Source organism: Pan paniscus, chromosome 17 (genome assembly GCF_029289425.2).
Source record: "Pan paniscus chromosome 17, NHGRI_mPanPan1-v2.0_pri, whole genome shotgun sequence".
Classification (NCBI taxonomy): domain Eukaryota; kingdom Metazoa; phylum Chordata; class Mammalia; order Primates; family Hominidae; genus Pan; species Pan paniscus.
Window position 1 is genome coordinate 63,277,728 of NC_073266.2, and position 13,548 is coordinate 63,291,275.

Genomic DNA, 13,548 nt, shown 5'->3' on the forward strand with positions numbered 1-13,548 from the left:
CAGATTGTCCACTCCTTCCGTTCTAGGGCGCAACCGGAAATCCCAGGCACCAGCCTCATCTTGCTAAGGTGAAATCTGTTCAATCTGCTGTTGGGTATGTTCCTAGGTTATGAGATAATGTTATATGAAACTGTCTAACGGAAAGGAATTCTAGAGGAACCAGTTGCTAAGTGCTGCCAAGAGTAAGTGAGAAGGTTGTTAAATCAGCCAACAAGCATGAAGTACATAGGTTCCTCCCGAATCCATCTGACAAATGACACAAAATCATGGCAGAAACTGTTTCCATGCCTCTCTTCAGAGGAAGGCAAGAAAAGCATTCTTTGACTCCAGAATTTTGATTATTCCTTTCTTCATAGTAGGAGAAGAGAAGGGGAAGAGACTGTATATGGAGAAAACAAAAAATCAACAATGGCTCTTGATTTTTGGGGTGAGGAGTTTTGTTTTCCAACTTAACAAGCTCATCCACCCCAGGATTCTGACGGTGTTCCCCTCCTCACTGGGGCACATCCCCCACCATGGAGTGCCCCACTCCCTCCTTGTCCCTTTTACAGAAACCACTGCACTAGAAAATATGTATTAAAAGATGGAATGTGCTTGATTCAAAAACCATAAGAGAGGGGATTTTTTTGAGGATGATAAATAAACCAGAATTTTAGAAATTAACTACCAGGAGGGCTGTAGATGGAAGTCTTTGGGCTGAAAATAAACTGAAGGTATCTGGGTACCAAATTAAGAGCTATGTAAACAGAGTTCAATTTAAGAATAGGAATCAACTGGGACAGACATTCCCATGAACCACAGTGTCCCTCTGTCTCTCTCCCTCTCCTTTCCTTCTTTAAATTTAGTCCCCCAAATAGTCTACTTTGACAGTTTACCTAACGATAATCATTTTCTAAAAAGACAACTTTCTTCAAATCTGAAAATCCTGATGACAAGTATGTATGGGACATACAGGGAGTCATCACTTTAAGTCTAAAGAAATGAAGGCAAAGAGGCCAGGCCTGGGCAGCCCAGGGCCCCAGCTAAAGCAAGAAACTGATGCTGCAGGTACTGGTGGCCACAGGAGACGTAGTCTTCTCAAATACACCCTGCATCTCACTGACTTCACAACCTGCCCTCAGGATATTCATCTGCCCACTGGGATGTTTCATGTAAGACAACAGGCGATTCAAACAGCAGCTGTCTAGGCAATGAGTGACAACTATCAGCTATTTTATAAGCCCAGATCCCTGTGGAGAACCTGCTAATCTGCTAATTATTCTGTCTGATCCTTGCTCTTAATAACCAAGATCTGACATTGCATGTGGCTGGCTTAGACATGACAAAGTTGCCCCAGCAGAGGAGCTAAGGTGTTCAAGCTCTGAGCACTTACAGAGACAGCCCTGCAGAGCAGGGAATGGGAGAGGCCTGGAGCCAGACTGGCCAGTGTGACTTCCAGCCCCAACACTTACTAGGTGTGTAACTTGGGACAAATTACTTAGCCTTTCTCTCTCTCTCTCTTTCCTCATCCAAAAAACCAGGATAATAATAGTTCCCAGCTGGATGCAGTGGCTCATGCCTGTAATACCAACACTTGGGAGGCTGAGGCTAAGAGGAATGCTTGAAGCCAGGAGTTTGAGACCACCCTCAGCAACAAAGCGAGACCCAGTCTCTACAAAAAAAATTTTTAATTAGCCAGGAGTGGCAATGCATGCCTGTAGTCCTAACTACTTGGGAGGCTGAGGTGGGAGGATTGCTTGAGCACAGGAGTTCAAGGCTGCAGTGAGATATGATCACACCATTGCACTCCTGCCTGGGCAACAGAATAAAACCCTGTCTTAAAAAATAAAATCGTTTCTGTGCTATAGCATTGCTATGAGGATTAAATGAGTTAAAGCTTTAACTCATTAATATTGGTCGAGTTAAAACTTATAATAGTACCTGGCACAGAGGGAGTACTCACGAATGCTGATCATCATTTTTTACTGTGCACCTTTGTACCTGGCCAGCATGTCCATAGGTTATAGGAATGTGGCCTTCCATGTTTTTAGAAGAAGCTGTAATTTCTACCTACCATTCTGTCCATGTTAGGTTATTCTAGCATCAGCCAACAATAGTCAGCCTTCAGACTCACAAAACAGGAACTACTTTCTCAGTTCCAAGCTAAAGCTCAGCTAATTTCCATCCATCCCAACTGTAGCCACATCTTGTGTGCGAGATCCCAGTCCCCAGCTCCAGCCCCTGCCCCAGCCCAAGCATGTGGTAGATAAGTGCATATTCACACTTATCAGAACCAAATTTAATGCTAGACAGACTTTTCGTTTGGCTTTACTTTTCTACAATGACAGTAGCAGCGATCTAGACAACTGCCTACAAAAATTTGGAGGTTGGCACGTGAAACCATTTTCCCGTAAGTAGGGCACATGAAAGGGAACACTGTGCTACCACCACAGAGCATCATGTCATGACGCGCACAGGCTACGGCTGCCACCTCCCTGCCTCCTAGGGAAGATGTGCAGGCAAACTTCTAACCCTTCATTGTATATACTGACCTGCTGAGCTTTGGGGGTCAGATGTAATTCAGAGCCAGGCCTCAAACGGATCTGATCTTCCATAGGAACCTGAACTGAAAGGAAGGCAGCCATGCTTCGGGCAACCACTCGGAACCTTAGGCATTAGGGAGAGGTCAGAAGAAGTAAATGGCTATTAAAGTAAGCATTTTGAAATAAACACCATATTTTCTATGACATAACAAGATGAACACATTTCCAGATCTACTGTGTTGTTGACCTTCTCAGGAAAATCTTAAATATGATCAAGAAGAAGTTTTATCCATTATCACCATCCAAACAATATATGTATAATTCAGATTCAAGAATGAAAGTGTTGGCAAAGATGTGGAGTAACTGGAACCCTTGCACATTGCTGGTGGGAATGTAAATGGTGCAAGCACTAGGGAAAAGAGTTTGGCAGTTCCTCAACAAGTGAAGCATAGAGTTACCATAGGACCCAGCAATTCTGCTCCTAGGTATACACAAAAAACTAAAAACAGATGTTCTAACAAAAACTGGTACACAAATGCTCATAGCAGCATTATCTGCAATAGCCAAAAGGTTGAAACAATCCAAATGTCCATCAGCTAATGAATGGATAAACAAAATGTGGAATACAAAGGAATATTATTCAGCCATAAAAACAAATGAAGTATGGATACATGCTACAACATAAATAAACCTTGAAAACTTTATGTTAAGTGAAAAAAGTCCAACATAAGGGGCCACACATTATATGACTCCATTTATATGAAATGTCCAAAATAGGATTCAATACATAAAGTCATAATGTCAATTAGTGGTTGCTAGAGACACGGGGATTAAAGGGAATGGAGGTGACTACTTAATGAGTGTAGGGCTTCCTTTTGGAGTGATGAAAATGTTCTGAAGCTAGATTGTGGTGATGGCTACAACAACACTGTCAATGTTCTAAATGTCACTGAATTGTGCATATAAAAATGGTTACCATGGAAAGTTTTAAGTTATGTGTATTTTACCACAATTAAAAAGCATAAAAGACACAAGCCAAATTTAAGTAAAACAAAATCTCGCAGTCCTGCTATCTTCCACTGCAAACAAAAAAACATGACGTTAACTGGTTTGGAATGAGTGAGTCCCAAAGTTACAACATCACAATGGGCTATTCCACAAGAATGCTGACATCATCAAGTTTGCAAACTCTTTTCAACACTGACAAGGGCTTGAAAAGGAAACCATGATGTAAGTAAGTATTATGAGAGAAAACAGGAGCTAATGGCAAATTCTTTCATGCCTTGGGATTTTTTGCAACAAAAATCCAGACTTGCTTCTCATTACTTATCCTTCTTACCAACAGGCCTTTTATTCATTTTTTCTTTTTTTTTTGAGACGGAGTCTTGCTCTGTTGGCCAGGCTGGAGTGCAATGGTGTGATCTCGGCTGACTGCAACCTCTGCCTCCTGGGTTTAAGCAATTCTCCTGCCTCAGCCTCCTGAGCAGCTGGGACTACAGGTGCTTGCCACCACACCCAGCTAATTTTTGTATTTGTGTTTATTTATTTATTTATTTATTTATTTTTAGACAGGGTCTGACTCTGTCACCTAGGCTGGAGTGCAGTGGCATAATTTCAGCTCACTGCAACCTCTGTCTCCCGGGTTCAAGCGATTCTCCCACCTCAGCCTCCAGAGTAGCTGGGACTACAGGCATGTATCACCATGCCCGGCTAATTTCTGTATTTTTTGGTAGAAACGGGGTTTCACCATGTTGGCCAGGCTGGTCTCGAACTCCTGACCTCAAGTGATCTGCCTGCCTTGGCCTCCCAAAGTGCTGGGATTACAAGTGTGAGCCACCGCGCCTGGCCACCAACAGATCTTAACCCAGCTTGAAGACTTTACAGTTCACTAGACTGAGTCCTTCACAGGTTCTGGATTTCCCTGAATGCCTCAAGTGCCCAGCTGACTTGGCTTCTAAACTATGCTCGCATACCGTCCATGACTAGCTCAAAACCAAAAAGAAATCAGTAGTGCAGTTAGGTTACAAAGCCCAAACACAACAGGAGATACTATTAAAAATACTGTTTGAACTGAAACTTTTTTTTAAAGGTAAGACAAAATAAAAATGCTTTTTAGAATGTAAAGATGTAATCAGGCTCTGTTTTTTTTTTTTTCTGTTTTTTTTTTTTTCCATTAATCTTTCTGGAGAACCTAGATCCTAAGTCGAAAAACCTACTGAAGTATATCACAACCTGTAAGTAGGTACAGATGGCTGAGGCCTATTTAGAACAACAGTGTTAGAAAGGCGCTTCCTTACCTGTTAGACAAAGGCGACTTCCGGCCAAACCCAATTGCCCCCAAGATCCCAGAGCTGAGTCTCTCCTCAGCCACGAGGTTCTGCCTGCTCTGAACCAAGAGCAGAATTCGAATGACAGATTCTGTCAGGACGGAGTCATTCTGCTCTGTCTGAATGAGGGAGAGCTGAAGGACTTGGTGCCACCACAAAAACAGCTTTGCCTCTTCCTCCACGGAGCTAGGGGAGGCACCGGAGGAAAATAAAATTAGAAGTAAATTTTTCCCACTCCCATTTAACTGCAAGTCCACACCAGAGTTTTAAGGATAGGAGACAGTCAGTACTTCAAAAGCATAGGCTAACGGCTGATGTTAATAGAGCCATGGGATTATAACACCCGCCATCTGTGGAACACCTACTACACGCCACTGTGATGAACTTTGTGTTCTTTCACTTCATCCTCATGACAGCCCTATCAGGTAGGGGTTACTATCTCCACTTAACTGGTAAGGAAACTGATGCTTGGTGTTTCAAAGTGCCAGTTTTAGGAAACAAAAAATCTGCTCAGAAGATTAGCCCATTAATTAAGAATATTTCCAAAACAACTGTCACCATACCTTAAAACCTTATTTTTTATGCACCACTTGGTTCTGTGTACTTAAAGCTAGACTTAAGCTCTAAACTCCAAGTTAACCAAATACAGCAAGTTTGATGTAACAGCCTGAGGGCCAACGTACCTTGGGTACACCTGTTCCAGCCACTTGCTTAAGATGAGCAGCACTTTCATTTCATTCCTTAAAGTCTGTTCGCTGTTTAAACACTGAAGCAGGTAGACGTAAAGAGTCAAGTAACTGCCCAGAGTGAGGCACTCCTGCAGGAACTCTTCCATGGTGAGCTCGGGAACCTGAAGGGATACCAGAATGGGTCCCCATCCTGAATTCTGATTGAGAGGGCCTAAGAACATGAGGAAGAGACATCAAGATATAGGCAAGAATCCAATTACTTGACAACTCTAGCAAATATTTTCACTTTAAGCTTCATGATTTTTTTTTTGACATAGCAACCTATGAGATAATAAGCTTCATGTCAAGACAACCTTTCTTACAGTGACCTTGGAGGCTACAAAAGTCAAATATACCTCAGGGCTCAGACTGGATAGCCCTCAGGCCAGATGCCTGTCCCCAGCGTAGCCACCAGAAAGGTTTAAGAAATCAGAATTCAGGGCTGCATACGTATAAATCACCTTTCTATCACATTATGATCCTTAAAACCACATGTAGACACTGCCTGTCCTGGTCAGTTAAGAATTTTAACTTTAATACCCTTTTTAAGAACATATGAACACTTATGCTTTCCGACGGGAAACTGTTATCACTCAATCTGTGAGTAGTTTTACTTATCAAAGCTTAGTTTAACTCATGTATTGAAACTGTTTGATTTTTAGTAACACACATGAGTTTGGAATAGCAGTGTTATCCTAATGGTTCTCCACTCTTCGGGGGAGTGAGGGTGGGGTGGCATGGTGACATGCACACCACCTCCATGGGTGGACATGTGCTGTTCATAGGTGGTCAGGACAGGGCAGATGGCAGGTTGTGGGCACTTTCTGGATCCTTGCTCCGATACCCTCCTTCTCACTCCTGCTTCTCTCCCACTGACTGCAGTGTGATGTGTTATCTGGATATCAGAGTTAAGAAGTGCTGTTCTCAGCAATTCTTAATCAGACTAAGCCGCTTCCAGAGTCTGACAGTTTAGAGGTAGAAAGTAAAACAGATTTTTAAAAAGGAGGGGTGACAATGAATGAGCCCTTCATAATGCTTTAAAAGGTCTGATAAGCAGCAATTTTAAAAACTTCTATGAAAACTCCTTTTACCAAAAGTGACAAAAACAGGGAAAATTAACCTCATGGACCATGATTATATAGATCCTGGTATATAGCATTTGTTCTGAGGACTATGACTTGGCCTGTGACACAACACAATTTGCATATCATAACTGGTTGGTCTGACCCTCCAAAACTAACGTGAAGTGGATTAGAGCTTTTCTCCCTTGAAATGTGATTGTACCAACAGACATGGCCACAGGTTCTCATGCTAACTGCAGATCTTTATGAAAAATACGTATATTCAGAAACATCCACAACATTTGTAGAGCAGAAAATTAGAATGGCAAATCCCTCACTGGGAAGAGTCTGGAAAGATATCTCCTGATGACAATGCTTTCATCTTTCTGGAAAAGACCAATACAATGGAGCGTAAGATGACCTCCTCTTACTTTCTTTGAAGTAGGCAGTGATGCAGGCTTCTGTAGTCTCGGCCATGTGGCGGACAGACGCCAGGCTCTGGCAGGCTGCTGTTAAAAGGGGCAGCACCACCAGCCCATGCATTTTTTGGCCAATCCAGGTCCGGATACTGCCCCGAAGAAACTCTGCTGTTGGAATAGTCGCGTTGTTCATCATCATCAGGACTTCCATAAAGAGACTGCTGAGGGCCATGTGGCGGGTCTGGCTGTCCATGTCTGAAAGGAATATAGACACACTCAAGAATGGCTGCCAGAAAGGTACTATCCATGTGATCAGGAGAATAACAGTGCTTCAATCTTAGCTGTTCTCCAGGCAGATTTTACAGTGCTAGTAGCTGACTGCAAGGGACCGGAAGGAAGGCTCTGGATGGTGTTGAGTTTGTACAGATAGTATGCGGCACACAGTTACTAAGAGTAAAAGCAGGAACTACTGTGAGTTCCCTGGGTACAGCAGCATAGCAGAGCAATACTTAATAAATAGACAAATCTGAAGCTGGTGTGAAAGAGTAACTTATCAGAACATGCCTAGTCAGTCTTTATTTTCCAACCTTTGCTCATGGAAAACCAAATACGTAGATCTCACCAGTCATTCAGTAAACCAAGTAGCAAAAGTACCCACTGTCACTGCCGCAGCTGTCAATATTCTAGGGTGATTTACACATATTAAAGGTTATTACTTAAAACTAAATATAAATGTAAGGAAAAACCTTTGTAAAGCGTCCTAACAGCAGCTCTTTTATTTCTTTGTTTTTTAAATAAGGAAAGTAAACCAACTGGTAATTTTTCAAAAAAAATTGGAGGTAAAGAGAGAGGAATTCAAGAAAAAGAACAAATTCATTTTACAAGAGAACTGCAAATCTTCACATTCAAAAACAGAAAATATGTTTTACTGAGAGTTAACTGGAATAATTTTTGCCAACTCTTCTAGCTCTCCTCAAGCTGGGTACATTTTTTCTAAAGGAGTAGAACTGTAGCTTTCACACCACAAGGATTCAGTATTTATGTCAATAGGAAGGAAAAGTTGAGAGATCTTATTCATCGCATCTATCAAAACAAATTCATCTACTTATGCAGGGTTAAATAAACCCTCACTTAATCTTTCTGTACGACCTACTTACTATCAAGCAAGGACTTAAAAAATAAGTTTGAGAGAGATAGTAACAGTATATCTGTCTATTTCTTCATGTATTTCTATGGGTACAAATATTCTTGGAAATAAAGGCTCATCTCTGAATTTCAACTGAATAGCAATTTAAATTTTATCTCTTAATTATGACTAATAGGAATAGATTACTACAACAGACCCTAGTCTCTCCCATTCCTGTTCATATCAACAGGGCTCTCAAATCTTTTCCTAAATACCATATCTGATCCTATCACTCTTCCGATGAAGATCTTTCCAGAACACCCTTCTCCCCTTTCCCTGGCCAGCTATTATTCAACCTTCCTGGTTCAATCATATCTGACCAACTCTAGAACAGTTTCTCCAGCATTGCTTGCTGATAGTTCTTTTCCATAAGATTTATTGAATGTGGCCGACTTGCCAGGCTGATGCTAAAATTTTAGATATTATCTCACTCAATACTTACAATATCTACATGAAACAGGTATGATCATTAACAACATTTAGCACCGTTTCATGTTTATTGGTGATCAGTATATTTTCTTTTGCAGAATGTCATTTCAAGGGTCTTGTCCATTTTTTTCTACTAAGTTGTCTTTTTCTTCCTTGTTTTATCTGGTATGACAATCTTAGTCATTCACAGTTATTATAATTAATTACTGATGTAGCTGGGTCTAAATCTACTGTCTTCCTATATGTATCCTATTTGTCCCTCCTATTCTACATTTCTTTTTCTCTCTTTTGCTTCTTTTAGATTATTATTCTACTTTTTCCCTGTTTTAGCTTGAAAACTAAATCCTCTCTTAAAATTCTGACAGTGGTTATCCTATAAATGAAAACATGCATTCCTGATTTTTTGAAGTCTAATGTTAATTGGTTCCCAGATGATGTAATGGCTTTGGAACATTCTAACTTCATTTCTCCACTGTTGCCATAGCCCAACAAACCATTTCTATTATTACTCTCTTATACAGTCAGATTTCATTTAGATTTACCCACACATTTACCAGTTTCATTGTTCTTCATTCTTAGTTTCTTCCTATTTATTTTCTCTTTATTATTTCCTCCCCTCTACTGTCTTTGACTGTAATTTTGCCATCTTTTTAAATAACTGTTTAATGCTTATCTTTTTAATTTTTACCTTTTAAAAAAGTCTATGATGAGCACTTAAGGCCCTGAAAGTAAGGGGTATGGTTTGGATCTGTGTCCCCACCAAATCTCATGTTGAACCGTAGTCCCCAATGTTGGAGCAGAGTTTAGTGTGAGGTGGCTGAATATGGGGGTGGGTCCTTCATGAATGGTTTAGCACCATCCTCTTGGTGCTGTTCTCATACTAGAGTTCTCAGAGATGTGGTAGTTTAAAAGTGTGCAACATCTCCCCCTCGCTCATTCTCTCTCTTGCTCCTTCTCTGGCCATGTGGAGTGTTACTCTCACTCTGCGTTCTGCCGTGATTGTAAGTTTCCTGAGGCCTCTCCAGAAGCCGAGCAGATGGCAGCACCATGCTTCCTGTACAGCCTCCAGAACCATAAGCCAATTAAACCTGTTTTCCTTATAAATCACCCAGTGTTGGGTTTTTCTTTATAGCAGTGTGAGAACAGGCTAAAATAATAAGTCCCATGTTAGCTGCATCCCACAAATTTTGATGCACTGTATTTTATTATTCAGTTCTAAGTATTTTAAATTTCTATTATGATTGTTCCTTTGGCCATCAGTTATTTAAAAGTTTGCTTCTTAATTTCCACAGTGTTTTTCCCTCTAGTTCTATTTAGTTACTGATTTTTTTTTCTTTGTCATGCAACTTCAGGGCAGAAATACACAGAGATGAACATCTGGCTTTTACAAAGTTTTCTGCCTTACAGATCTATTTATCTGATATTAATATAGCTATGCCAGCTTTCTATTTTAATATTTGCCTGACATAATCATCTTGTGGAAAGCTTTCTATATCCTTAGGCTTTTGATGTATTTCTTATCAACAGCTTAAAGCTAGATGTTTTTGGTTATTAACCTACCTTAACAATCTTTGTCTTTTAACTTAAGCATTAGTCCCTTTACCAATACATTTGAATTTTATCATCTTATTTTGGTTATTTTTCTCACTTTCTCCATGCTTCCTTTCTTGCCTTCTTTGGACTGAACATACTTTGGCCATTCCTTTTTATCTCCCTCTACTGACTTGGAAATTGTACATTTTAATTTCTATTCTTTTGGTTAATTTCTTAAAATTGTTAATATTCATACTTTAATCAAGGTATAAAGTTAATCTCTTGACCACTAAACAGCAGTAGAACCTTAGAACACTTTTAACTCAACCTCCTTCCTAGCACGCTTTAGTATTTTCTTTAGTGACACCTACTGGGACAAACACTCTCAGGGCTCAATGAAAGTATGGTTCTTTACCTCGTCTTCATCATTAAAGGGTGGCTTTTCTTAGCTTACAATTCTAGGTTATGAGTCATTTTCTCATAGCACATTGAAGTTATTATCCCACTGTCTTACAGATTCTTTTATTGATACTGAGAAGTCAGCTGTCAGTCTAAATGTTGCTCCTTGGTAGGTAATCTGCCTTTCCTTCCTGGATGTAAAGGGTTTTGTTTTGTTTTTTAATTTTGCCACTGGTGCTTCTGCAGGTTCACTATAGTGTATACAGGTTTGAATTTCTTTCCATATATCCTACTTGGGATTTGCTGGGTTTACTGAATTTGAGGATTGCTGTCTTCATCAGCCCTGAAAATTTTCAGCCTTGCTATCTCTTCAGATATTGCTTCTCCCCAGTTAAGTATCTCCTCTCCTTCTGGAATTCTACTTGGATAATAGGATGTATATTAAACCTTCTCAGCCTATCCTCTATGCCTTTTAACCTCACTTTCACATTCTTTTTGTTTTAGAGATGGGGTCTCACTATTTTGCCCAGACTGGAGTGCAGTGGCTATTCAGACACAATCATTGCACACTGTGGCCTCGAACTCCTGGGCATAAGCAATCCTCCTGCCTCCGCCTCCATGCCCAGCTCACTTTTACGTTCCTTCTCTGTTCCTCTGTGCTGCAATCTGAGTATTTTCTTCAGTTTTATTTTCCAGTTTACCAATTTTCTCTTCAGATGGGTTTAATCTACTGTTGAACTTATCCATTAACTTTATTATAATCTTTATATTTTTCATTTCTAAATTATATAAATCTCTCAAATCTGCATATTTCTACAATCCCTTGCTTCTTACTGATATCTTCAATCCTCTCCTATTTCAGCATATAATAAAAATAACTTTTTTGCTTACTGTACTAATTATTCCACTATCTTCAATCTTTTCATTTCTGACGCTGCTGTTGTTTTCTATTACTTTGCTCATGGTACCTTGTTTCCTTGTGTGTTTTGTGACTTTTTTTACTGTGAGTTTCTTGGAACTTTGAGGCATGAGTTAAAGATGGGTTTCTTGCTTTTTGCCAGATGCTGGTGGCACTGCCAACCCAGAACTACTCTAAATTCTTAGATTGAGGTTGTTGTTATTACTGCTGTTTTTAACAATCTAGGTAGTCTGAATTCTTGCTTCAAAACCACATGAGGGTCAGCTTGTTATCAATTCTCAAAACAGATATCTCTTTTCCTGCATAAACATTTAACCTAACAACGAGGCCAAAACAGGTAACTGTCTTTGCCTTCCTCTCACAAGAGGAGGTTTACTTCTAGCTTATCTTTACAGTAAAAATGTCACCCTGTGGATTATGCATTGGACTTCCTTTTAGGCTCCCATCTTAGGCAGGCCCTGGGCTTTACCACCTCCCCCTAATATCCAAACATATTCAGCAAAATTCTTCAGGGTGACAGCAGCCTCAGAACTCCACCTACCTTTATGGGTTTCTCCTTTCACTTAGGTTCTGGCCTCTGAGGTTCCCTTACCTTTTTGCCACTCCACTAATAAATTTAATTTCCAGTTTCTTAAAAACATTTCATCCAGCACCCAGTTATCTTCAGCAGGAGAGGCAGGCAGTATGTCTAGTCCACCAAACTGCTGGGAGCAGAAGGTTCTCCAGACAGTTTCTTGACAAGTCTACAGGTGATTCTGAAGTGCCCTCCCAGTTAAAAGCCAAAATCCCTAGAAATGCTGCTCACTGAAAGGTCTCTGGTATCTCCTAATCATTAGATCCCATTGTCCAGCTTAAAGGTCGGTCTCGCCCACCACCCAACAGCATCTGCCAGTGTCAATCCTTCCCCACTGCTGAGTCCCTGGTGTCCAAACACCTCTCTGACCATTGCTTCTCTGGAAAGAGGAGTGCCAGTGTCCTGAACATCCTCCTGATCTCACAGTGCCTTACGCGCAGCAGGAATGCATTGACTGAATGAATGCAGGACTTCCGACTGGTCACTTACCGGGCGGGTTAAAGACAATGATATCGTCTAAGAGCTTAGACATTTCCTGTTCTAGGACTGCTAAGGTGATTTTTCCATTTTGTTCCAGGGTGCTGAGGAATTGAACCATCTGATGAGTAAAAGCTTGGCATTTTGGAACGGCATCCTAACCAAAAAAAAAAAAAAATCATTCAAATGAATCCAAGCAAGGAGTGTTAACTGCATATTTCCTGGGAGCATGGCACTGCAATGAATGCTTGGGTAGGGAGTAGAGGGGACAGAACAGGAAGCCACATGAAGACTTAGTCCCACGTGGCCCAAGGGGCCTAGTGAAAGGCAAATCTATGGTAACACTTTGACCAGGGCCCATGTTTTCCCAAATTGTGGCAGAATACTCTTCCTTTTTTACTACAAGAATAACAACATTAACCAAACACTAACTACTTGCCAGAAACTTTTCCAAAAACTTTTATGTTCATTATCGAATTCAATCCTCGAAACACCACTTTGAGACAAGGTACTATTTCTTTTTTTTTTTTTTTTTTTTGAGATGGAGTCTCACTCTGTTGCCCAGGCTGGAGTGCAGTGGTACGATCTCGGCTCACTGCATCCTCCTCCTGGGTTCAAGCGATTCTCCTACCTCAGCCTCCCGAGTAGCTGGGACTATAGGCACCTGCCACCATGCCCGGCTAATTTTTGTATTTTTAGTAGAGATGGGCTTTCACCATGTTGGCCAGGCTGGTCTCGAACTCCTGACCTCAGGTGATCCGCCCACCTTGGCCTCCTAAAGTGCTGGGATTACAGGCGTGAGCCACCGCACCCAGCCTTTGCAAGGTACTATTTCTAATCAGATGAGAAAACTGAGGGACTTGCCCTGTCAAGCCTAAGTTCATATTACCAACCTTCCTCCCTCCCTGCTATTCTGCTGCCAATGACATTCAGATCATGAAACCAGCAGCTTGCTGGCAGCCCTCAATCCTTTT

General features: G+C 40.9%; 1 protein-coding gene across 2 annotated transcripts in view; it reads right to left on the minus strand.

The window, feature by feature from the left end:
- The window catches only part of EPG5 (ectopic P-granules 5 autophagy tethering factor), a 121,450-nt gene that overhangs the window by 5,389 nt on the left and 102,513 nt on the right, over window positions 1-13,548 (minus strand). For both annotated transcript variants that reach the window (XM_055102749.2, XM_003830200.5), the window contains exons 39-43: window positions 12,587-12,731; window positions 7,070-7,312; window positions 5,533-5,749; window positions 4,820-5,035; window positions 2,532-2,646 (exon numbers count right to left, since the gene is read on the minus strand). In XM_055102749.2, coding sequence (XP_054958724.1) covers window positions 2,532-2,646; window positions 4,820-5,035; window positions 5,533-5,749; window positions 7,070-7,312; window positions 12,587-12,731 — 936 coding nt within the window. The remainder of the gene's footprint in view (window positions 1-2,531; window positions 2,647-4,819; window positions 5,036-5,532; window positions 5,750-7,069; window positions 7,313-12,586; window positions 12,732-13,548) is intronic.